This window comes from Scyliorhinus canicula, chromosome 8, assembly GCF_902713615.1.
Source record: "Scyliorhinus canicula chromosome 8, sScyCan1.1, whole genome shotgun sequence".
Lineage (NCBI taxonomy): Eukaryota > Metazoa > Chordata > Chondrichthyes > Carcharhiniformes > Scyliorhinidae > Scyliorhinus > Scyliorhinus canicula.
The window spans coordinates 177,907,601-177,932,240 of NC_052153.1; the positions used below are offsets into that span (position 1 = coordinate 177,907,601).

At 45.5% G+C, this 24,640-nt stretch overlaps 1 protein-coding gene across 1 annotated transcript in view; it reads left to right on the forward strand.

The window, feature by feature from the left end:
* Positions 1–11,616: 11,616 nt before the first annotated feature.
* LOC119970709 (proteolipid protein DM beta) overlaps positions 11,617–24,640 on the forward strand; it is a 268,190-nt gene continuing 255,166 nt past the window's right edge. The window contains exon 1 of the mRNA XM_038805768.1: positions 11,617–12,098. Within this exon, the coding sequence (XP_038661696.1) occupies positions 12,062–12,098 (37 nt within the window). The 5' untranslated portion in view covers positions 11,617–12,061. The remainder of the gene's footprint in view (positions 12,099–24,640) is intronic.

A 24,640-nucleotide genomic window follows, 5' to 3' on the forward strand; every position in this document is an offset into this window, starting at 1 on the left:
CAAGAGAGACAAGACAAGAGACTAGAAGACAAGTCAGAAAGACAAGAAAATAAGACAAGAGAGACAAGACAAGAGACTAGAAGACAAGTCAGAAAGACAAGAGAAAAGACAAGAAGACAGAAAGTCAGAAAGACACAGAGAGAAAGAGACAGGAAAGAGACAAAGAGAACAAGACAGAAAGAGAGAGAGAGAGAGAGATTAAAGGAAGAGAATTAGAAAAGAGTTCTGTATTCCTATTTCATTTTCATACTTTGACTTCAGCCTTTGACTTTTAAAGTTGTGTTCAGGCTATTGTCTCAGAAGATAATTCCTGTGATTCTTTGAAGAAAATCAAATTATCTACAAACTACATTTTAAATCATTTTCAAGTTGTAACCAATGAACTTCAATAAAACAATTCTTATTTGCACCTGACAAGTTTTTAACTTGAATTTCTACTGAGTTTCAGCAATGTCTCAACAACAACCAGCAACCGTAAATTAAATAAAACTGGATTCAAATCATAAGATACTACACAGGTCCCATCTTTACCACGCCTCCCGCCAATGGGGATCCTAGACAGAATAGTCTCTAGGGGGGAAGAAGGGGAGGGTAGAGTCTCGGGTATTTATAAGGTGCTCATGAGGGAGGAAGGGTCCCAGACGGAGGAACTGAAACTTAAATGGGAGGAGGAGCTAGGCGGGGAAATGGAGGACGGGCTGTGGGCAGAGGCCCTGAGTAGGGTAAATTCGACCGTGACATGTGCCAGGCTCGGGCTGATTCAATTTAAGGTCGTTCACCGGACCCATATGACGGTAGCTCGGATGAGCAAATTCTTTGGGATAGAGGACAAATGCGCTAGGTGCGCGGGAGGACCAGCGAACCACGTTCACATGTTTTGGGCATGCCCTAAGCTGAGGGGGTACTGGGAGGGATTTGCGGAAGTCATGTCCCGGGTGCTAAAAACAAGGGTGGCGATGGGTCCCGGCGTGGCATTTTTGGGGTTTCGGAAGACCCGGGAGCCCAGGGGGAGAAAGAGGCCGATGTTTTGGCCTTTGCTTCCCTGATAGCCCGGCGACGAATACTATTGGCGTGGAGGGACTCAAAGCCCCCGGAGACTGAGTTGTGGCTTGCGGACATGTCGAGTTTCCTGGGTATGGAAAAAATTAAATTTGCCTTGAGGGGATCTGTACAGGGGTTCGCCCGGAGGTGGAAACCATTTATTGACTTCTTTGCGGGAGAGTGAGCGTCAGCAGGGGGTGGGGGGGGAGTGGGGGGGGGGGGGGGGGTAGAGTAGAGTAGAGTAGGAGGGATAAAATGGCGGGTAGTACCGGTGGGAGAGGAGCGGGCTTGTGCAGTATGTTACGATTGAAGTATTGAAAGTACATGGATGTTTGCACATTTCTGCCTTTTTTTGCTTTCTTTCTGTTGATGTCTGTAACTGTTTACAAAGCCAAAAACTACCTCAATAAAATTGTTTATCAAAAAAAAAATGGACTAGGAGGAGATTCATGTCGTGTATAAACACCGCACAGAGCAGTTAGACCAAATGGCCTGTTGCTGTGCTGCATATTCTATGTAATTCTACATAATTGAAGGTCATAAATGCAACATATTCACCAAAAACTACTCTTTTTTTGCACCGGTATTGTAGACCTTAAAAAGCTCTATTAGAAACAGTTGAGGAAGCACATCCTTGATACCTAACCCACAAAAGGCAGAGGAGGTGGGGTGTGGTTTGGTGGTCAGTTAAATGTTTCAGAAAGAATATTTTGAAAGGATAGGGGATGAGGCCAGGGGCAGGAATCTGATTGATTGCTCTTTCACAGAGCCAAGACGGACATGAGAAGGTGAATGGATTTCTGTGTTGTATGATTCTACATTCAGTGCTGATTCCTCCTTTAAAAATGCCCCTCTTCTTTAACCTTAGCTTGATATAATGGATCCCAAACACATTGCCTGAACACTTCAATACCTTCCATAATAAAACCAGCAGGGCTGGTTCAGCTCAGTGGGCTAGACAGCTGGTTTGTGATGCAGGCCAAGGCCAGCAGCACGGGTTCGATTCCCGTACCAGCTGAGAATTCTGAATTCTCCCTCTGTGTACCCGAACAGGCTCCGGAATGTGGCGACTAAGGGCTTTTCACAGTAACTTCATTGCAGTGTTAATGTAAGCCTACTTGTGACAATAAAGGTTATTTATTTATTTTAATAACTGATCCTATTTTTATAGCTCAAACACTGAGGGTCTCCCAAAACCTTTTGTCCTACCTTAAAGATTGCCTCCTCAGTGAATTTAACGGGAAGAGCTATACACACCGAGACTGAGGAATGAACCCATTATGGTGATTATGAATTTAGTTATGTTGTAAGACAGTAATTGCTTCATCTGATATGACTGGTTTTGTACTGGGGAGATAGAGGTTCACCTGCCATGGGAGGCAACATTTATGCATTATCTTCAGAGTATGAACTGTGATGTCTGGTCTTAACAATCAAGGTACGTGAATGCCAGTGAAGCCAGCAATTGAAATATCAATATATGTGTCACACCTCAACCGTCTGCGATGTCTGTACAACTCCAGTTCTGCACATCTGCAGTTTGAATCACTCCACCATTGGCCTTTAGTTGTTGAGGCCCAAAGCTCTGGAATTTCCCTTCCTAAACCGCTTCATCTCTTCCCTCTCTTTCCTCTTTCATTTATTCTTTGAACGCCACCTCTATGACCAAGCTGTAGGTCACCTGACACATCACCTTATGCAGTTGGGTGTCAAATTACATTTGCTAATCCTTCTGTGAAGCATTTTGGAACATTCCACAATATTTAAGTTACCAACACAAGTTGTTGTTTTGATGGACATGGATAAGGAGAGTCTTGCTCTTGACGAGAGCAGGCATGAAGAGTGGCCTGACTGGCGTCTTTCCGAGCTGTAACCATTCTATGATTCTGTCATTCTGTTGTAGACCCTTGGGCAGACTTGCAACTAACTATTACTACCATGTAGGGGGTGTAAAGAAGACCTGGAGGCTGTAACGACAACTATAACAATGAGAGAGGAGCAGCAGGGACATTAACAGTGAGAGAGGAGCAGCAGAGCCTTTCACAATGAGCGAGGAGCAGCGGGGTAATTTACAATGAGGGAGCAAATGTCCATTCTCAGTGAGGGGCTAGTGCTACCCCCATGAGCTCATGACGTCGCCACTGCACTTTTTGAAACTCAAGGAGAGATGTCCTGTGGGAAGGAGAACGGAGGATAATGGGACTATATGTGCTTGTACGTCCTAGGCCCATATACCAGAGCCTGGTCCCCAGTCGCCTTGGATCCCCTTGACATTGGACCAAGGCCTAGCTCCAACAGGCCTGTGTCACAGCTGGTGTTCAAATGCCAAACCACATTGAAAGAACTCATGCACAGGCATCTTCCACCTCTCAAAATGAAGTTTGGGACCTGGTACGTCACGCCCCTCATGGAAAACCACCATAGTGACAGACCGGAGGCGTACTGCTATAATTAATCGGATGCTGAGGCATTCCAACATTGACATTGTCACCCTAAAGGAGACCAAGTGGGCAGGGAAAGGCCTCTTCAAGGAACAATGTGGTGATTGCAGCTTCTTCTGGAAAGCATAACGATTCTCATATTTAAACCCTGTTTGTTTCCTCTTTTCCCCTTGAATTTATTTTTTACTATTACAATTTTTATCCATGGGCGATTAATGGGCCTGTACTTTAATGCATGTTTTGCCTCTAATTCAAGATGGAGAGATCTGTGATGACTCAGTTTGATCAACTTGGCTGGCAGCCAATGAACTGCCTCGAAATGTTGGCCTTTACCGATAACCAGTGGGGATTGGTTCTGAATTCTCTGGAATACTTCTTAGTGTGATAAGCCTGGGTTGTTTCAGTTTTGTTCTCGGTTCAGAAGCTGGAAGATATATCTCTGATTTTTTCTCTCTGATATGATAAAATCTCTAATAAATCTAGTGTCGCGAACTCTTCTCTTTCTCCAGTAAGAGTGTCCAAGTTTGCAGACAACGCTAAGCTGAGTGATAAAGCAAAAAGTGCAGAGCATACCGGAAGTCTGCAGAGGGATTTGGATAGGTTAAGTGAATGGGCTGGGGTCTGGCAGATGGAATACAATGTTGACAAATGTGAGGTATCCATTTTGGTAGGAATAACAGCAAAAGGGATTATTATTTAAATGATAAAATATTAAAACATGCCGCTGTGCAGAGAGACCTGGGTGTGCTAGTGCATGAGTCACAGAAAGTTGGTTTACAGGTGCAACAGGTGATTAAGAAGGCAAATGGAGTTTTGTCTTTCATTGCCATAGGGATGGAGTTTAAGACGAGGTTATGCTGCAATTGTATAAGGTGTTAGTGAGGCAACACCTGGAGTATTGTGTTCAGTTTTGGTCTCCTTACTTGAGAAAGGACGTACTGGCGCTGGAGGGTGTGCAGAGGAGATTCACTAGGTTAATCCCAGAGCTGAAGGGGTTGGATTACCAGGTGAGGTTGAGTAGACTGGGACTGTACTCATTGGAATTTAGAAGGATGCAGGAGGATCTTATAGAAACATATAAAATTATGAAGGGAATAGATAGGATAGATGCGGGCAGGTTGTTTCCACTGGCGGGTGAAAGCAGAACCAGAGGGCATAGCCTCAAAATAAGGGGAAGTAGATTTAGGACTGAGTTTAGGAGGAAAGTCTTCACCCAAAGGGTTGTGAATCTATGGAATTCCTTGCCCAGTGAAGCAGTTAAGGCTCCTTCATTAAATGTTTTTAGGATAAAGATAGATAGTTTTTTGCAGAATAAAGGGATTAAGGGTTATGGTGTTCGGGCCGGAAAGTGGAGCTGAGTCCACAAAAGATCAGCCATGGTCTCATTGAATGGCGGAGCAGGCTCGAGGGGCCAGATGGCCTACTCCTGCTCCTAGTTCTTATGTTCTTATGTAAGGCTGGAAGTCATTTTACTGAAACTGCAAAAGATTGAACTTAAAACTTAGGCTGGAAGCTGGTTATGATGCGAGGCAAAGAGTCTGAAGAGTGAAGTAGACTCATAGGTAGAACTTTGAGATGAAGGCCCAGTTTAATAAAGGCTCAAGTGTCTCTCCAACTGAAATCCGACTGAGTACTGAATGAATGTTGCTGCCACAAGACTATCACTGACTGTACACAGTGTATTGGGAGAAAAACTACCTTCAAATAATTTAACATCAAAAGCAAGGACTCTTATCTTTTGCCCTTATCCCTTACTATTTTACAGCTTTTAATCTGCCTTGTGTGTGGGTAGAGGGTGGGACAGTAAAAGGGGGGGGGGGGGGTGACAGTTGGGTAGCTTACCATTCATCCTCCATATTTCATCTTTATTTCTATTCCCGAACGACGTGCTTGTTAGGTGAATTGGACATTCTGAATTCTCCCTCAGTGTACCCGAACCGGCGCCGGAGTGTGGCGACGAGGGGCTTTTCACAGTAACTTCATTGCAGTGTTAATGTAAGCCTACTTGTGACAATAATAAAGTTTATTATTACAAATAAACAGTAATTGTGTTTCAATTTACACATCTGGTGACTGTAATTATTGGGTAGCCAAGGGCCAAAGACTTTGAGAATTTTTATATGAATTATTGATGAATTTTTTTGTGTTGGGACTCTGGGGCCTCTGGGACTGGAATTGACCACACATTAGCCCAGGGTGCCGTAACAAAAGGCAAACCAGATGATCACCGCATCTGCGAGGTTGGCTTTACCATTAAAAACAAACTAATTGGCCACCTCATAGACTCCTGTTGCAGGATAAGTGAATGCCTCATGGCCCTTTGGCTAAACCTAATTCTGAACCAGTGCGCTACAGCCATTAGTATGTGTCCCTTGGCACTGGAAGCTACAGATAAGTCCAAAGAGGAACTTTACTCCAGCCTTGAACAATCCTTGCCCAGAGTCCCAATGGGTAAGAAGCTGATCCTCCTGTCTTCAATGCCAGAGTTGGAAAGGACACCGTCCTCTCGGAAGGTGGAATAGGCATGGTGGCCGGGGGGGGGGGGGGGGGGGGGTGTCCTGACATAATGCCTAGAACACGGCCTTGTCATAACCAACAACTTGTTCTATCAGGACTCAACTGATCAATGAGATGCACTCCGAAAGCTACTGATTTCAAACAAACCTGTTGGTCTTTAACCTGGTGTTGTAAGACATCTTACTTGTTCTATCAGAGGGACAAGTACAAGGACGCATGGCAACACCCTTGCTCCAACAAGCACTGGCAACTGCTCAGTCAGATGAGGGACCACAAGGATGTGACTATCCCTCGGGCCATGACAGGAGTCAATGACTGCTAGATGGACCACTGTAGCGCCAAAGCAGCGACAACAGAAATAATGCTGCAGGAAAATGGAGGCACTCAAAGAAATTGATAAGTGAGCCATATTCAGCCTGTGCCCCACTGCCAACCTGATGATTCCCAGTGATGCAGAGACATTGGGTGGCATTTAAGTAAATGGGAACAAGTTCCCACAGGGAGACTATATAGCCGTGTGTTTTCCAGTGCTGAGAAACACAATGCTATAAAACGGCACCCAGGTTCGATAGGGGGCCTCAGTGGGGAATGCATGGGCAAGGCCGCACATAGCTCTGTTCCGCTTGCCGGAACTCATCAGCATAGCGGGGGAACAAGACGCTATTTTAAATGGGGCCCCAATCTTTGGAGCCTCCGAAGTGACCCCAATCCCTTCAAGCCCCAGTGCACTATGGGAGGGGCTCCAGGCACCCCCTGCACCCCTCAACACCCACGCAGGACATCCCGACCCGATCGCCACCTTGCAAAAAATGCCAGCTTAGCACCTTGGCAGTACCAACCTGACACAATGGCAGTGCCCCTGCTATCCCATCTGTACGCATTTGTGCAGACCAATACTGAACGGCGCTTGCCCAAGGGCTCTGAGGCGAAGGTGATAGCTCTCAATGCCTGAGGTGCCTCAAGAAATTGCACATTAAAGTGACGTTTGCTGTTTCGCTTTGATATGCAGACTTGCCAAAGAGATCTTCGGAGCAGGGTCTCCCGGCTTCTATTGACCATGTTGCGTCGCAGCAGTTAGCACAGTGGCCAGCTCAGTTGCTTCACTGCAGCAGGGACCCAGGTTCAATTCCTGGCTGGGTCACTGTCTATGCGGAGTCTGCATGGTCTCCCCGTGTCTGTGTGGGTATCCTTCGGGTGCTCCAGTTTCCTCCCACTAGTCCCGAAAGATGTGCATGTTAGGTAATTTGGACATTCTGAATTCTCCTTCTGTGTACCCGAAAAGGCGCCGGAATGTGGCGACTAGGGGCTTTTCACAGTAGCTAACAGTGTTAATGTTAGCCTACTTGTGACAATAAAGATTATTATTATTATATTATTGTGTGGTGGAGCAGGCCCAAAGGGTCCGATATTCCTGCTCTTATTTCTTGTCCAAGTTCATTAATGTAATGGTCACTGTATGACCCGTTCAGAAAGTGAAACCCTTTGCAGTGCTGGCAAATAGCCTTGGTGGATGTCACAGCCGCAGATCTATGTGCGTGCAGTCAATGGCTGCCTGTACCACTGGAAATCCTGCTACCCGAGCAATGCCAAGTGGCAACTCACCCTGTTTCTATCTATTTCAAGGTAAGGTTTTGAAGTAGCTTTTCCTTGTGTCCAGGGCCTCCGTGACCTTCCTGATTCAATGATATATGAAGAACTGAGAACTGTTGGCAATGTTGCAAGCTCCAGCCTGGCAGGATCCACTGACATAGACACTGACAACCCTTGGGCATTTCTCTTCCCCCTGCTTTGTGGCTGCATGAACTGTTCAAAGAAGTGGCACAGCTTAGTGACCATCTCCTTGGTGAACTTTAGCCATCTCCAACATTGTTCCTGGATGAGGTGGGCACAGGGGGGGGTTGCTGACTAAAAATCCGAGGTGGCTAGGGCTTTCTGTCGAGAAGCCTTCTCTTCCTCTACCTGTGAACAGTTTGTCCTCTCTATCATCTCCATTCCATCTCCCTGTCACGCTGCAGCCTCAGCAAAAAGTGAAGTCGCCATAGTCCCAGGTGACCATAGGCTGCTTTCATCTTTGAGGGGGGAGAGCTGACTGGTGGTGATTTAACCTGAGGGTCACCACACCTCAGGCAAGGGGCAAGGTTGAGAAGGCAGCGTCTTCAGGAATAACCTCAGTTAGAACATAGAACATTACATAGAACATTACAGCGCAGTACGGGCCCTTCGGCCCTCGATGTTGCGCCGTCCTGTGAAACCAACTGAAGCCTATCGACCTACACTATTCCATTTTCATCCATATGTCTATCCAGTGACCACTTAAATGCCCTTAAAGTTGGCGAGTCTACTACTGTTGCAGGCAGGGCGTTCCACACCCCTACTACTCTCTGAGTAAAGAAATTGTCCTATATCTACCACCCCTCAATTTAAAGCTATGTCCCCTCGTGTTGGTCATCACCGTGTTGGTCCGGGTATTGAACCCGCTCTGTTGGCGTCGCTCTACATTTAGAACCAGCCGTCCAGCCAACTGACTAAATGGGCTCCTGCAACTATAGATGTTATGACTGTCAGAGCCTTTTCTTCTAAAGATCCATCTTCATTCCCTTCTGATTGGGAGGGAAAACTTGGGTCAACACCACCAACAACACACTACACAAAATGTCTACCAATGCTGCAGCAACAAAAGAAAGTCCATTTCAATTCTGGCCATGGGTGACTGTCTGTGTGGAGTTTCCTTCGGGTGCTCCGCTTCCCACCCACAGTCCCATGATGTGTAGGTTAGGTGGATTGGCCATGCTAAATTGCCCCTCAGTGTTGAAAATGGTTCGGTGGGCTTACTGGGTTCCGGTGGTAGGTGAGGGCTTTCCCCTAGGTCCGGTGCTCTTTCAGAGGATCAGTGAGGACTCAATGAGCTAACTGGCCTGCTGCTGCACTGTAGAGATTCTATGATTGTATGAACAGTTGTAAAGATGCACTTTCACAGTGAGCACAAAAGGTATTTATTAATAAGAATTATACAGCAGCCGCAAGGCTGTAGCTATCTCCAAATATGTCTCTCCCTCGGAGCCTTTCCCATCATGGGGTGATTCCACACCCAGAGTCCTGATTGGTCACTGAGGCCATGTGACTCTTACTCTGCTGTGTTGCCCTTAAAGGGACAATCACCACAACAGTTGAGGTCTAAAATGGCAGACTGGGTGCCAAATAAATGTTAGACGCTAACTGACATCACAATCTGCCCGCTGTACTTACAGCTCATGCATGTGGCACAGGTCACACAATTGCCTGTCCAAACAAACTACGCACAATGCTGGAAGTAATTGGGAGCATTCCCCCTCAACACCTTCTCATCTGTCATCTTTCATAATACTGAAGCCAGCAGCACCATAGAGCCTAATTTAGCTGTTGGGTGTCCCTGATGGAGTGTACAGTGCAGAAACAATGCAGTGAAAATCTTTGAGAATACTAACCTTTTATTGTCATAAGTGTGGAGTCACTGTGAAAAGACCCTAGTTGCCACATTCCGGTGCCTGGTCGGGTAAGCTGGTACGGGAATTGAACCAGCGCTTCTGGTCTTGTTCTGCATTACAAACGAGCTGTCTAGCCTACTGAGCTAAACCAGCATGATAGGGTGCATGACACAGAGAGAAGCACATTGGAAGTACCCGGTGGAGTGCACAGTGTGTTGGAATTCTATAATTTTATTTTCACAATGTAATAATACAATTTATATCATTTATTTGTAAATATATTTATATTTCAGATTCCAAAATTTATCCAATTTCTCAGTTTTTCAAGCGCCGAGGAGGATTTTTAAAAATGGGTTTATGGGATGTGGGCGTCGCTAGTTAGGCCAGTATTTATTGCCCATCCCTAGTTGCCCTTCAGAAGGTGGTGGTGGTGAGTTGCCTTCCTGCACCTCTGTCGTCCCTGAGGTGTAGGTACACCCACAGTGCTCTTAGGGAGGGGGTCCCAGGATTATTCCCCAGTGACAATGAAGGGACAGCGATATATTTCCAGGTCAGGATGGTGAGTGACTTGGAGGGGTCCCTTTCCAATGCAGCGGTATACGGAAAAATATCAGGGAATGGCACTAAGCCATAACCCTCTGGAGAGCCGGTACCGGCATGATGGGCCAAATGGCCTCCTTCTGCGCCATAACAATTCTGCGATTCCATTAATGGGACTTCCCGTTGAACGATTTGCTGTTGCCTTTAATGTGGACAAGCCACTATTTGTTGATTTGGATATCTTATCGAGGCGGATGGAAATGGGTTGGACTGTGCAGAACTGCAAAAAAATACTGATCAGAATAGTTTATCCAAACTGATCTGTTTGACCTCTCGTCACTCTCGCACTATTGGTTCTAAGCTTGCACTCATTCAACCTTCGGCTTTCAAACTGAACTGCCCAATGCCAATGGGCAAGAGGGGGGGGGGGGGGGGGGGGGGGGGGGGGGGGTGGTTCTGCCAGTGGGTGCAACCTGGAATGCAAAGCCAGAGCTATCAATCCTTCTGTTATCAGATTCCTGTGTCATCCTGAAGCTGTTTGACGGGTTACAATTCTGATTTTGGTGCTGGAAACAATTGGAAGCGAGTGTCCTGCACTGATAGCAACGTTTTACTTTGCACGTTGCCGACGTTGGAATTTTTTTTGGGGGGGGTGGTGGGGATGCAGGGGATGTCAATCTTTCCAAAGGGTTGCTTGCTTGGAAACACTTGAAACGGTTAATTGCAGCTATCCTTACCCCTTAATAATCAACACTTTTCCAAGTGCCCACATGCTTTGCACATCATATTTTTTTAACCCTGTATTACGACTTATCTAAAGAATGTTCAAAACACACACCCTCTGCAGTGCTGACTTGATTATCGGAAAAAAACAGAAACGACCGCTGTTTCGACTCAAAGTGCTGATCCCATTTACCACCTATCGCCTCCCTCCATAGGCGAGAGGGTAAAATTGTTAATCTATTTCCAGATTGTACCATATCATTTGCATTCGAAAGCAGACGGCAGAATGATCCCCGAATGATTAGGCACCCCACGGTGAAATTTGCATAATATGCTTTCGAAACAGCCCGCAGAAATCTGGCAGAATTTGTTTGGTATTGTGGGGAAAATTCAACCCGTGTGCAAGTGGGTATTCAGTGGAAGTGTAATCTTAACCTCGTCTCCATTTTATGGTGTTAAAATGCGCTGTTGTAATACCCTAATCAGTGGGGATGTGCCGGTTCTGTTCATTTAACAAACACTGCATACAAATGGGGTTACCCCCTGACCTGACTGGCAATAGGCAATAGTTATTTAAATCCAGTGATGGTGTTGACAGACTGATGATGTTCAATTTAGAGAGGTTCATAAGCTTGTCAATGGAGATCCGGATTACTTGACACTTGCAGCGGATATCAAATTGCAAACAGATCAAGTTAATAGCTTATTTTTTTAAATTCAAGTTTTGTCTTCATTTTTAGAAAAATGGTCATACAGGCACGCACACACACGCACACACACACTGTGTTTCTCATGTTGAGAATGAACAGCACAAAAGCCCACAGGCAACTGGGCTTTCCCACTACAGAAGGAGGGGGAGATGGGTTGGTGGTCTTTTCTCATGTTAATGGCACACCCCTTCCAGAAATGTTCTGTGCTGAAAAGCCTCCCCATCATCTAAGTCACCAAAATCCTGCACAAAACACAATTTGCTGAAATCAATTTTTTCCGCAGGAGCAAATCAATCTGAAGAGGAAAGCACAATTAATTCAAAGTTGTGCCTGAATTCAGCGAGCTCAGTCAGCACAATACATGCTTACAGTGCTACACAATGGGTAGTATTCAAGAGAAAAATTGATAATCTTCACGGAAGAGTAATTTGAATGAAATTACACTTGACAAGCAATCTCAAGGCAAAGAGGGGAGCGAGAGAGTAGGAGACAAACCTCTGAGGACTTCCCCAAGTCGCAGCTAGAAGGAAGAACCAGAGGAAATTTATTTTCTCTCTCTTCCTCAGCTCCTAATTGAAGCTTTTGTTTAATTGTGTGCAGTATCTCGGACTGACAGCAGACAGCAATGGAAGAGAATATGGAAGAAGGACAAACACAGAAAGGTAGTGGTTAAAGCAAATATATTAAAAAGCATGATTATTTTTTCCTGTTGATCTTATTTGGCTCTGATGCATGGCAAATGTAGAAGTTAATATGTGTTATTAGTTGGATCCTGTGATTTTGTCTGTTCTGTGTTTCTTTCAAAAGCTGCTTTATATCTGTGAAACTGTTATGTTTATCTATCTATCTATCTATTTATCTATCTATCTATCTATCTATTTATCTATTTATCTATCTATCTATTTATCTATCTATATCTATCTATCTATCTGTGTCGATACATATGTGGGCGAGTGTATATGTGTGTGTTTATGCATGTATGTGGCGACATATGTGTGCGTATGTGTGTGTGTATGTTTGCATCTCTTTATGCAGATTTATGACTGCAAGGATTCTGATTTAAACATGATACAGAGTTGTTTGAAATATTTATGCTGGGTGGATCTTATTTAGACTGTCCACGAGAATTGCCTTTGTTAGCTTGAATCTACTTCATGCTCCCTTATGCCTGTCTGAGCACATCATGAGTGTCTAAATTCAAATGAAAATAAGTTCTTATTATCTTATTAGTTTGACGTGACAGAGTGAACCTACAAAGTGAGACACTATAGATATATATATGTACAATACTTATGATTTATTTATATATGTGTGATATTTTAATTTATCTCTTGAAAAAGTTTTCTCTAAATCTCAATGTCACCTTATCTATATTTTATATATTCCCCCAGTGATTATGTACAGATCTCTGTGTCACCAGTTTGAAGGTCTGATTTGTTTAGAATAAGAAAGCATGTTGTGAAAATGCTGGGGCTCTTGAAAGGAGACAAAAGCATTTGGCAAAGGAATGCTTGTTGTTTAATGAACATACTGCACAAGAGCTTTATTCTGGGCACCGTCACCAGTCTCTTTATACTGTTGAATGCTGGCCGTCAATTAGTGGCCTGGCTGCTTTTTTTCTCCTCCTCTGTGCGCTGGATCTTCAAGTCTGTACTCTAAATTTGGCATCCAACTTCTGTCTTCCTAATTGCTCATTTGCCTTGGGGTGAAGGACTGGCTGTACTCTGTCCTGTGTTCAGTGTAAGGCCTTGTTTAATGCGTAAGTTGAGAGGAATTGCAATAGGGACCAGAATGATAGTAACAAATGCTTCTAACCTCAACATAGCTGCCATTTTGAGTCATTATACCTAATAATGTGGGATACTATAACTGTTACAGTCGCTTTATTTAAAACATATATGTGTTTTACTTCACGTGATGCTGATTTTCATGATGCAATTGGATCTTCTGATCAATCGTTTATCCTGATACTGCCAACAATTGCCATGCTCACTCATTAGAAGTGACCCATGAAAAAAAATTGCCTCGATGGAAACGCATTTATTATCTTGACCTATGTTACTGTTCTGTATCACCAGTAAATTTAAGAAGCACAGCTGCCACCTCAACATATGTGCTTCGAATGACTTCATCTGGCACATTCTGAGATCTAACGGGGAGAAGTGTTTACACTCTACTGGTCACAGTGATTTACATTCGATTTTTTTTTTTAATTAGTGGGAAAATGAAACAATATTATAAGAACTGAGGTTAACGGCTAATGGAATTTGGAGGGGTCGCGGGAAAAAAGCTGGAAATCTCAAACTTGAGATTTATCAGCCAGTAGGGCCATAAAAGAGGATTTAATCTGTTGTCTGTAGGTAGCGTCCTAAGGTGAAAAGGGTCTAAAGCTTTCAACAAATAGCCATTTTAAATTTTCTTTCAATCAATAAGCAATAAGGTGTCTCACAATTCATTTCTGTAATCAGTTAACCTGAGTGACTGAATCGTATACGTATATAAACAGAACAACCTTTCACATCATTGGGCTATTCCCAGAATGTTAATGCTTCAATTAGATCTCTCTGAGATTACAACAGCTGGTCAAATGTTTGGTGGACCTAGAGTGATATTTTAGTCTCATCTCCGGCAATCCCAGAAACTGATTTGAATGTTCCGCAAACCTTATGGTGTTACTGAATATTTTTGTCTAAAATAGCAATTAATTTTCATCGTATCTCAAGGTGAAAATTAAGTTTTCCTCTGAGATGGCACAGCAGTGGTGGACACAGGTTTGATCTCCACATCTCCCCTCCGTCTTAAGTTCTTGATCATAGCTGTGCAGCATTGGGAAAGGCGTTGAACAGAGGTAAGACATCTCAATGCTCGGGGAGGGGAGGTGAGGGAAGGAGAGAAGCAGAGGGAGCGTCACTATTGCTGGGTCACGGCCATGTGCCTCCTCGCAACCAGGTGAAGAGTGCTATTGATGAATGCTTGAGTGGACGTTCAACTCTGAACCACATGGCCTAGTGAAGTAAATGAGGAGGTCACTTCGCTCAGTTAGCTGTGTGGCCAGTGTTTCGTGAAGAATGGCATGGTTGAATATGGTAGTACATGGAGGCCTGCTTTCTCACTTGAAGAGTGGTTCCCCCCAAGCTTATATCTAACCAACCGTCTCTCTTTCATGGAGAGAGGGAGATGGCTATGGTCCTTTGTGGGTGGTGACCGATTTCCAGTGAGGTACGTCTAATGGGACTAAAAGGCCAATTTCATGCAGTTGAGGATCAACTCATTTTGGAACAATCATTTGAGGAAATAAATATTTGAAAACAAACATTCTGTTATGAAGTAGAATGCGCCAGCTGAAATGATGGTGGAATCAGGTGAAATAGTAAACTTTCAAAAACAAAATGGATAGATATGTGGCGGAGAAAAAGAATGGCAGGGTTAATGAAGAAAGAGCAAGGAGGCAGGGATTGATTAAATAGCTCTTTGAAAGAGCCAGCATGATGGGCTGAATGGTCTTCTTGGGTCCTGTATGATAGACAGTATGGTAGGGACAGACAGCATGATTTTGTACAAGGGAGGTCACGTCTCACTAATTTAATTGAGTTTTTTGAGGAGGTGACAAAAATGATTGACGAGGGAAGGGCTGTGGATGTTGTCAACATGGACTTTAGTAAAGCATTTGACAAGGTCCCTCATGGCAAAAGATTAAATCACACGGGTTCAGGGGTGAACTAGTTAGATGGATTCATCCATCATGTAACTTGGCCATAGAAGACAGAGGGTAGCAGTGGAAGGGTGTTTTTCCGAATGGAGGTGTGGTGATATTCCATTGGGATTGGTACTGGGACCTCTGCTGTTTGTATTATATATAAATGACTTGGAAGAAAACGTAGATGGTCTGATTAGCAAGGTTGCAGATGAAACTAAGATTGCTGGAGTTACGGATAGTGATGAATATTGTCAGAGAATACAACAGTATATTGATAGGCTGCAAAATTGGGCGGAGAAATGTCAGATGGAATTTAACCCGGACAAATGTGAGGTGATGCATTTTGTTAGATCCAATTCAGGTGGGAACTATAAAATAAATGTCAGAACCAGCAGGAGCATAGACAGACAGAGAGATCTGGGCGTGCAGGTCCACGGAATGGTGGTAAAGAAAGCATAGGCATGCTTGCCTTCATCAGACAGGGCCATTGAGTGTAAAAGTTCACAAATAATGCTACAGTTATATAAAATGTTGGTTTGGCCACATTTGGAATACTGTGTCCAAATCTAGTCACCACATTACCTGAAGGACGTGGAGGCTTTCGAGAGAGTACAGAAAAGGTTTACCAGGATGTTGCCTGATTTGGAGGGTATTAGCTATGAGCAGGGATTGAATAAAAGGGTGCAGAGGAGATTTGCCAGGATGCTGCCTGGACTGCAGGGCATGTTTTATGAAGAAAGGTTGACGGAGCTCTGGTTTTTCTCACTGGAGCGAAGAAGGAAGAGAGGGGACTTAATAGAGGTGCACAAGGTGATGAGAGGCATGGATAGAGTGGCTAGCCAGAGACTTTTCGCCAGGGTAGAAATGGCTGTCAGGAGGGGACATAATTTTAAGGTGATTATAGGAAGGTATAGGGGAGATGTCAGAGGTAGATTCTTTACACAGAGAGTGGAGGGTGCGTGAAATGCGCTGCCAGCGGAGATGGTGGAGTCAGAGTCATTAGGGACATTTCAGTGACTCTTGGACAGGCACACGGACAGCAGTAAATAGAAGGGGTGTAGGTTAGGTTGATCTTAGATTAGGATAAATGGTCAGCACAACATCATGGGGCAAAGGGCCTGTACTGTTCTATGTTCTATGTTCTAAAGTGGGATTGTTCTCCTGGAAAAACAGGCGACCTGATAGAAGTTTATAAAATTATAAGGGGTATAGATAGAGTGAACAGTTGGAGACTTTTTCCCTGGGCAGAAATCACAATTACAAGGGGGCACAAGTTCAAGGTGAGGAGGGAAATTTTCAGTGGAGATGTGCGAGGAAAGTTTATTTCACAGAGCGTGGTGGTAGCCTGGAATGCACCGCCAAGTGAGGTGGTTGAGGCAGATACGTTAGTGATCTTTAAGACTTATCTAGGTAGACATGTGGACAGAAAGCGTATAGAAGGATACAGGCGGTTGGTCTAGATAGGACATGTGATTGGCACAGGCTTAAGGGCCAAAGGCCCTGGTCCTGTGTTGTATTGTTCTTTGTTCTTTGTTCCATGATTGAATGAGCCAGGGTAAATAGACAATTTTGAAAGATAAAAGGGGCTTTAACCAGGCAAGTGGAATCGAAATAAATAAATAACTTTCCTTTTTATAGTGCCTTTCATGGCCTCACAGCTCGGCCAATTCCTCCCTTAAGTGAATTTAAAAATATTGGGTCGTGAATAATTTGTGGCTGTTGACTCAACTGGAATTTTCTGGGTTAACAGCAGGGCACCTCATTTTGGGAAATGCGTATTCAGCACTCATGATGCCCAAATGTTTTGGAAATTCTAGTGCTGGACCATCCGTGGGTGAAGGAGGTAAGGTTGCCCACACCTTCCTCCATATCTCCACTCAACCCTGGCCATTGTCTCCTTGGATCGCTACTTAAAGGGGCAGATCCTTACCTTTGTTTCTTCTGCTGGAACCCACTTTCATCCTCTCAGAGGTCAGCGTGCCTCAACCCACTACCAGCATTAACTCCTATGCCATTTTCCGACTGAAACAGAGGAACAGAAAGGCATGGGTAAGGAGCCCCTGCCTTTTAGTTCGGCCCCTTGGTATCTTCCTCCAAGAGGAGAAGGGGGTTCCACCTCTTACAAAGCAAACTCCTGAAAATGGCTGAATCCAATAAAACCATGGTTATCATAGAATTTCATAGAATTTACAGTGCAGAAGGAGGCCATTCGGCCCATCGAGTCTGCACCGGCTCTTGGAAAGAGCACCCTACCCAAGGTCCATACCCCCACCCCATCCCTATAACCCAGTAACCCCACCCAACACTAAGGGCAATTTTGGACACTAAAGGCAATTTATCATGGCCAATCCACCTAAAGAAGATGGTAGAAGCCTTGTGGGATTTCACCACTTTGGGATTGCGATTCCAGTGATTCTTTTCTTGAGTCATAGAATACAGAAGAGGCCCTTCAGTCCATCGAGTCTGCACTGTCAAACTACACTAAACCTGCACTAATCTCACTTTTCAGCACTTGATCCATAGCCTTAAATGCTATGACATTTCAAGGGCTCATCCACGTACTTTTAAAGGTTGTAAAGCTTCCAACCTCTACCACCCTCCCAGGCAGTGCATTGCAGACTCCCATCACTTTCTCGGTGAAAATTCCTTTCCTCAAATCTCTGCTAAACCTCCTGCCTCCTTACCTTAAAATTAGGCCCCTTCGTTACTGACCCTTCAACTAAGGTGACCAGCTATGTCTTATCCACTCTGTCCTACTCCTCATAATCTTATACACGTCAATCAGGTCCTCCCTCAGTCTTCTCTGCTCTAAAGAAAATAACCCGAGCCTATCCAGCCTCTTTGAATAGCTCAAATGCTCCATTCCAAGTAACATCCTGGTAGATCTCCATGCACTCTCTCCAGTGCAATTACCTCCTTCCGATAGTGAGGCGGCCAGAATTGCGCACAGTCGTGTGACTGAAGCCAGGAATCGAACCTGGGACCCTGGAGCTATGAAGCAATTGTGCTAACCACTATGCTACCGTGCTGCCCTGAGAGTACAAGAGTAATAACCTGCTCCATATTACCCTTAAGTTAAAGAAACATTTTTGCAACATTATAAAATTTCATGTCCCTCAGCAGTAAGATAAACGAGAACTGATCAGGATTCTGTGTCTGTGCTCGAAGCCACTGTGCTATGATATGGTAAAGCAGGAGTTCACACCAAGAGTTCCTGAAATAAGAAGTGTCTTCACAGACCTCTATGTCAAGAGGAGAAGGTGTCAAGCATGGGGAAATGCAGTTGCCAACAGGGAGGAAGTGAAAGTCAGATGCTTTGCCAAATGCCAGTTGTACATATCTATCAGGGATCTGGGCATGGATAACCTGCTCTTCCTCGTAACTGAGAATTAAACTGCACTGAGCCTCGAAAGCCGAGAGAGAGAAAACAATCGATTGAATTTTGGATAATAAATGAGAAGGAAAATCTCCATGAAGAACAACAACTTGCAATTATATAATACCTTCATTATAGCAAAACTGTCCAGGGCATTTCAAAGGAGCATTACCAAATACATTTTGATACTGATACGTGAGGAGACATTAGGACAGGTGACCAAACCTTGGAGAAGGAGGTAGGTTTTACGTAAAGTCTTAAAGAAGGAGAGAGATGTAGTAGTTGGGCGGTTCAGGCAGAAAATTCTGGAGCTTAGCGCTTTGGCTGCTGAAAGAGATGGAACAATGAAAATTATGGTTGCTCAGGAGGCTAGAACTGGAGGGTTTGCAGATACGGAGGAGGTTGCAAAGGTAGGAAGGAGGAAAGAAAAATAAGAGCCTAAAAGTCCAGGAGCTGGTAGATCAGAAGCCAATGCACACAGAAAGCAATACAGCTCTTCTTTCAGATTCAATTCATTTCCTTTTATTGCCTCAATATGAAAGTGTCCGAAGAATTTATGAGATGATGCCAGATGATTGTGGGCAACTCCTGTGGAAATGTATGGACACATACCAAAAGAAAATGCAAACAGCTAGAACGGAAATATGCAAAAGGTCAATTGGAACATTTAAAGGATGTGGCAACATTCCGGATGAGCATGGAATTCTTTGGATGGAATTTTAAAATTGTGAGAAATGGAAGAGTTCCTCAATTGATTCTCGTGGAATGCGTCAAGGAGATGGCATAGCAGAATTACAATATCACAAAATTACAGAATTGTTGCGGCACCGAAGGAGGCCATTTGGCCCGTGGTGTCTGAACCAGCTCTCCAAATGAACAACTTGCCTCATTCAATTTTCCTGCCTTTCTCCCATAATCCTGCATGAGGGGGACGGTTTAGCTCAGTTGGCTGGGCAGCTGGTTTGTGAAGCAGAGCAAGGCCAGCAGCGCTGGTTCAATTCCGATAGTGGCTGAGGTTATTCATGAAAGCCCAACTTTCTTGATGTTGCCTCTTGCTTGAGGTGTGGTGAACTTCAGGCTAAATGACCATCAGTCAGTTTTTCCCCTCAAAGGGAAAAACAGCCTATGGTCATCGAGGACATGGCGACACTACTTAAATCCAGCACACCTTTCCTTTTCAAATAACAGGCTAATTCCCTTTTGAATTCTTCAAGTGTACCAGCCTCCACCACACTCTCAAGCCGAGCATTCCAAACCCGAACCGCTTACTGCATAAAAATGTTTCTCCTCGTATCACTTTTGCTTCTTTTACTAATTAGTTTTAAAATGTGCTATTTCATTCTCATTCTTTTTGTGAGTGGAAGCAGATTCTCCCTATCTACGCTATCCAGACCCTTCATGACTTGTTATACCTCTATCTCTAAGGGAGATCAAATTGAGATATACAAGATGCTGAAAGGTATGGATAAAGTAGACGTGGAGCAGATGCTTCCTCTTGTGGGGCATTCTAAAACGAGAGGTCATAACCTAAGAATAAGAGGTAGCAAATTCAAACAGATTTGAGAAATAGCTACTTCTCCCAAAGGATTGTGAATCTGTGGAATTCGCTACCCCAGAGTGCGGTGGATGCAGGGACAGTGAGTAAATTTAAGAAGGAGTTAGACAGATTTGAGGCCATGATGGGATCAGCCATGATCACATTGAAGCTATTTAGGCTCGGGAGGCGATATTGCCTACTCCTGCTCCTAGTTCATTTATTCTAGCGAGGAGATGCTTTGACTGATTTTGCAATCTAGCTCTTGGTCTGTAACATTGTAGGTAACAGATGAGGAACATCTCAACCATGATCAAATGGTGGAGCAGACTCGATGGCCGAATGGCCTAATTCTGCTCCTATGTCTTATGAACTTACGAACTAGCTCATCAAATCTCCTCTCAATCTCTTTGCTCAATGGAAAACAGTCCTAACTTCTCCAATCTATCTTCATATCTGAAGTTCCTCATCCCTGAGTTGACTGGTTTGTTCAACAAGATCAGTGAACTTTTCTTTATTCATTTTTTGGGCACAGGTGAATTCACCTGAGGAAGAAGCAGTGCTCCAAAAGCTAGTGTTTGAAACAAACCTGTTGGACTTTAACCTGGTGTTGTAAGACTTCTTACTGTGCTCACCCCAATCCAACACCGGCATCTCCACATCATTTTTTTGGGATGTGGGCTTCGCTGGCTAGGCGAGCATTTGTTGCCCATTCCTAACTGCCCCTGAGGAGGCGGTGACGATCTGTCTTCTTGAACTGCTACCGCCCAGGTGGTGTAGGTACACCCACTCTGCTGTTAGGGAGGGAAATCCAGGATTTTGACCCAAAGGCAGTGAAGGAATGGCGATATATTTCCAAGTCAGGATGGTGAGTGACTTGGAGGGGAACTTCCAGATGATGGTGTTCCCAGGTATATGCTGCTCTTATCCTTCTAGATGGTAGTGGTCGTGTGCTTGGAAGGTGCTGCCTAAGGAGCCTTGGTGAGTTCCTGCAATGCATCTTGTAGATAGTACACATGGCTGCCACTGGTCGTCGGTGGTGGAGGGTTTGGATGTTTGTGGAAGGATGAGCAATCAAACGGTCTGCTTTGCCCTGGATGGTGTCGAGCTTCTTGAGTGTTATTGGAGCTGCACACATTCAGGCACGTGGAGAATGTTCCATCACACTCCTGACTTGAACATTGCAGGTGGTGGACAGGCTTTAGGGAGTCAGGAGGTGAGTTAATTGCCTCAGGATTCCTAGCCTCTGACCTGCTCTTGCAGCCACAGTATTTATATGGCTAGTACAGTTCAGATTCTGGTCAATGGCAACCCGCAGGATTTTGATAGTGGGGATTCAGTGATGGTAATGGCATTGAATATCAAGGGACGACGGTTTGGTTCTCTATTATTGGAGATGGTAATCGCCTGGCACTTGTGCGGTGCTAATATAACTTGCCACTTGTGAGCCCAAGCCTGGATGTTGTCGTGGACTTCATCAGTGTCTGAGGAGTCGCAAATGGCGCTGAACATTGTGCAGTCATCCGCATACATCCCATATCTGACCTTATTTGGGAAGAAAGGCCATTGATGAAGCAGCTGAAGGTGGTTGGACCTAGGACACTACACTGAGGAACTCCTGCAGTGATCTTCCAGGACCGAGATGACTGACCTCCAGCCAACACAACCATCTCCCCTTGTGCTAGCAATGACTCCAACCAGCGGAGAGTTTTTCCCCTGATTCCCATTGACTCCAGTATAGATAGTGCTCCTTGATGCCATATTCGATAAAATTCTGCCTTAATGTCAAGGACAGTCACTCTTACCTCACCTCTGGTGTCCAGCTTTTTTGTCCATGTTTGACCAAGGCTGTAATTTAAAAAAAAAAAAATTTAGGTTACCCAATTCATTTTTTCCAATTAAGGGGCAATTTAGCATGGTCAATCCACCTAGCCTGCACACCTTTGGGTTGTGGGGGCGAAACCCACACAAACACGGGGAGAATGTGCAAACTCCACATGGACAGTAACCCAGAGCCGGGATCGAACCTGGGACCTCGGCGGCGTGAGGCAGCAGTGCTACTCACTGTGCCACCGTGCTGCCAACCAAGTCTGTACACAACAAGGCCAGGAGCTGAGTGACCCTGGTGGAACCCAAACTGAGCGTCAGTGAGCAGGTTATTGCAAAATAAGTGCCGCTAGATAGCACTGTTGATGACCCTTCCATCACTTTTCTGATGATCGAGGGTGGACTGATGGGGCGGTAATTGGCCGGGTTGGATTTGCTCTGCTTTTTCTGTACAGGACATACCTGGGCAATTTTCCACATTTCTCAGCTAAGGGCATGGCAAGTTATGTTGCACAAGTCTTCAGTACTATAGCCGGAATATTGTCAGGGCCCATAGCCTTTGCAGTATCCAGTGCCTTTAACACTTCTTGATAGCACATGCGGTGAAACCATTTCTTGATAGCATGTGGGGTGAATCAAATTGGCTGAAGACTGAGATCTGTGATGCTGGGTCCTCTGGAGGAGATCGAGATGGGTCATCCACTCGGCACCTCTGGCTGAAGGTTATTGCGAATGCTTCAGTCTTGTCTTTTGCATGGATGTACTGGGCTCCTCCATCATTGAGGCTGGAGATATTTGTAGAGCCTCCTCCTCCAATGAGTTGCTTAATTGTCCACCAGCATTTAGGACTGGATGTGGCAGGACTGCAGAGCTTAGATCTGATCTCTTGGTTATGGGATCACTTACCTTTGCCTAACACTTGCTGCTTATGCTGTTTGGCATGTAAGAAGTCCTGTGTTGTAGCTTCACCAGAATGACACATCATTTATCGGTATGCCTGGGGCCTCTCCTGGCATGCCTCCTGCACTCTTCATTGAACCAGGGTCGGTCCCTTGGATTGGTGCCAATGGTAAAGTAGGGGATATGCCGGGTCATGAGGTTACAGATTGAGGCTGAATAAATTAATAATCTTTATCAGTGTCACAAGTAGGCTTACATTAACACTGCAATGAAGTTACTGTAAAAATCCCCTTGTCACCACATTCCGGCACCTGTTTGGGTACATAGAGGGAGAATTCAGAATATCCAAGGGCACGATTCTCCGCCCACCCACGCCGGGTGGGAGAATAGCGGGAGGGCCTCCCGACATTTTTAATGCCCTCCCGCTATCCACCCCCCCCCCCACGCCCGACCCACGCCACGAATCGCTGCTCGCTGTTTTTTACGGCGAGCGGCGATTCTCCGAGGCTGATGGGCCGAGCGGCCAGGCCGAGCGCCTGTTTCAACACGGCAGCAAACACACCTGCTTGCTGCCGTCGTGAAACGGGTGCCAGATGCCCGTTTGGGGCATCTGGGGGCCCGATTGGCACGGCAGTACGACGGCCGTGCCAAGGGGGGCATAGGCCCGCAATCGGTGCCCACCGATCGCGGGATCTTTTCCCTCCGCCGCCCCGCAAGATCAAGCCGCCACGTCTTGCGGGGAAGCTGAGGGAAAAGACGCCAACTGCGCATGCGCGGGTTGGCGTTGTCCAACCTGCGCATGCGTGGCTGACGTCATCGGCCGCGTCAGCTGGTGTGCGCTTGGCATGCGGCCTTGACGACCGTCGTCAAGGCCACGCCGCCGTGACGCACGGGCCGCGCTCCTAGCCCCGCCCGGGGGGGGGGGGGAGAATCGGCCCCGGAAGTGGACGTGAAGGCTGCAGTGGATCACGGCCTGTCCCACGGCAGCCTTTACGATTCTCCGCATTTGTGGAGAATCTCGCCCCAAGTCTTTCGGGACTTGTGGGAGGAAACTGGAGCACCTGGAGGAAACCCATCCAGACACGGGGAGAACAGGCAGACTCCACACACACACAGTGCCCCAAATAGGAATGGAACCTGGGACCCTGGCACTGCGAAGCAACAGTGCTGACCATTGTGTTACCGTGCCACCCTGTAATACAATTCTGCTGCTGCTGATGGCCCACAGCGCATCATGAATTCCCAGTTGTGAGTTGCTAGATTTGTTCTGAACCTATCCAATTTAGCACGACGGTAGGGCAATACAACATGATGGACAGTGTCCTCAATGTGGAGTTGAGACTTCGTCTCCTCAAGGGCTGTGGCGGCACTGTGGGGCACATAAAATAGGGCAGGTGCCTACCCCATCACCTTCCCACTCATCCCTGAGCTCATCCCAATAATATCTGGACAACTAAATAGGTAGTTCGCCCACCATATTTTATGACATAATCAAGGTAAATTAAGCTTACCAAGCCAATTGACTCTCATGATACACTGCCCACAACATCGCGTGGTTGCTGTGGGCGGGAGTGGGAAGCCCGATTTTAAAATAATCTTCAAAGGGCGGCCCTGAAGATTGATAGAAGCCCACCTCCCCTTTATTCCTATCTGCCTGTTGTCTTAAACCCACCACTCCCACTCCCTGTCCCCCTCCCTAAATGCCCAAACTATTTCTGTCCAAGGCTCCAGGTTTACCTATTTCCAGGGATCCATTTGGCCTTCTTCTGTTTCCTCGTTGCAGTCGCAGCAACACCCACTGATGTGCACTTTGATCTGCCAGGACCAATGAAGCTGCCGGTCAGTCGGATTGGGGTGGGACTTCCTACCC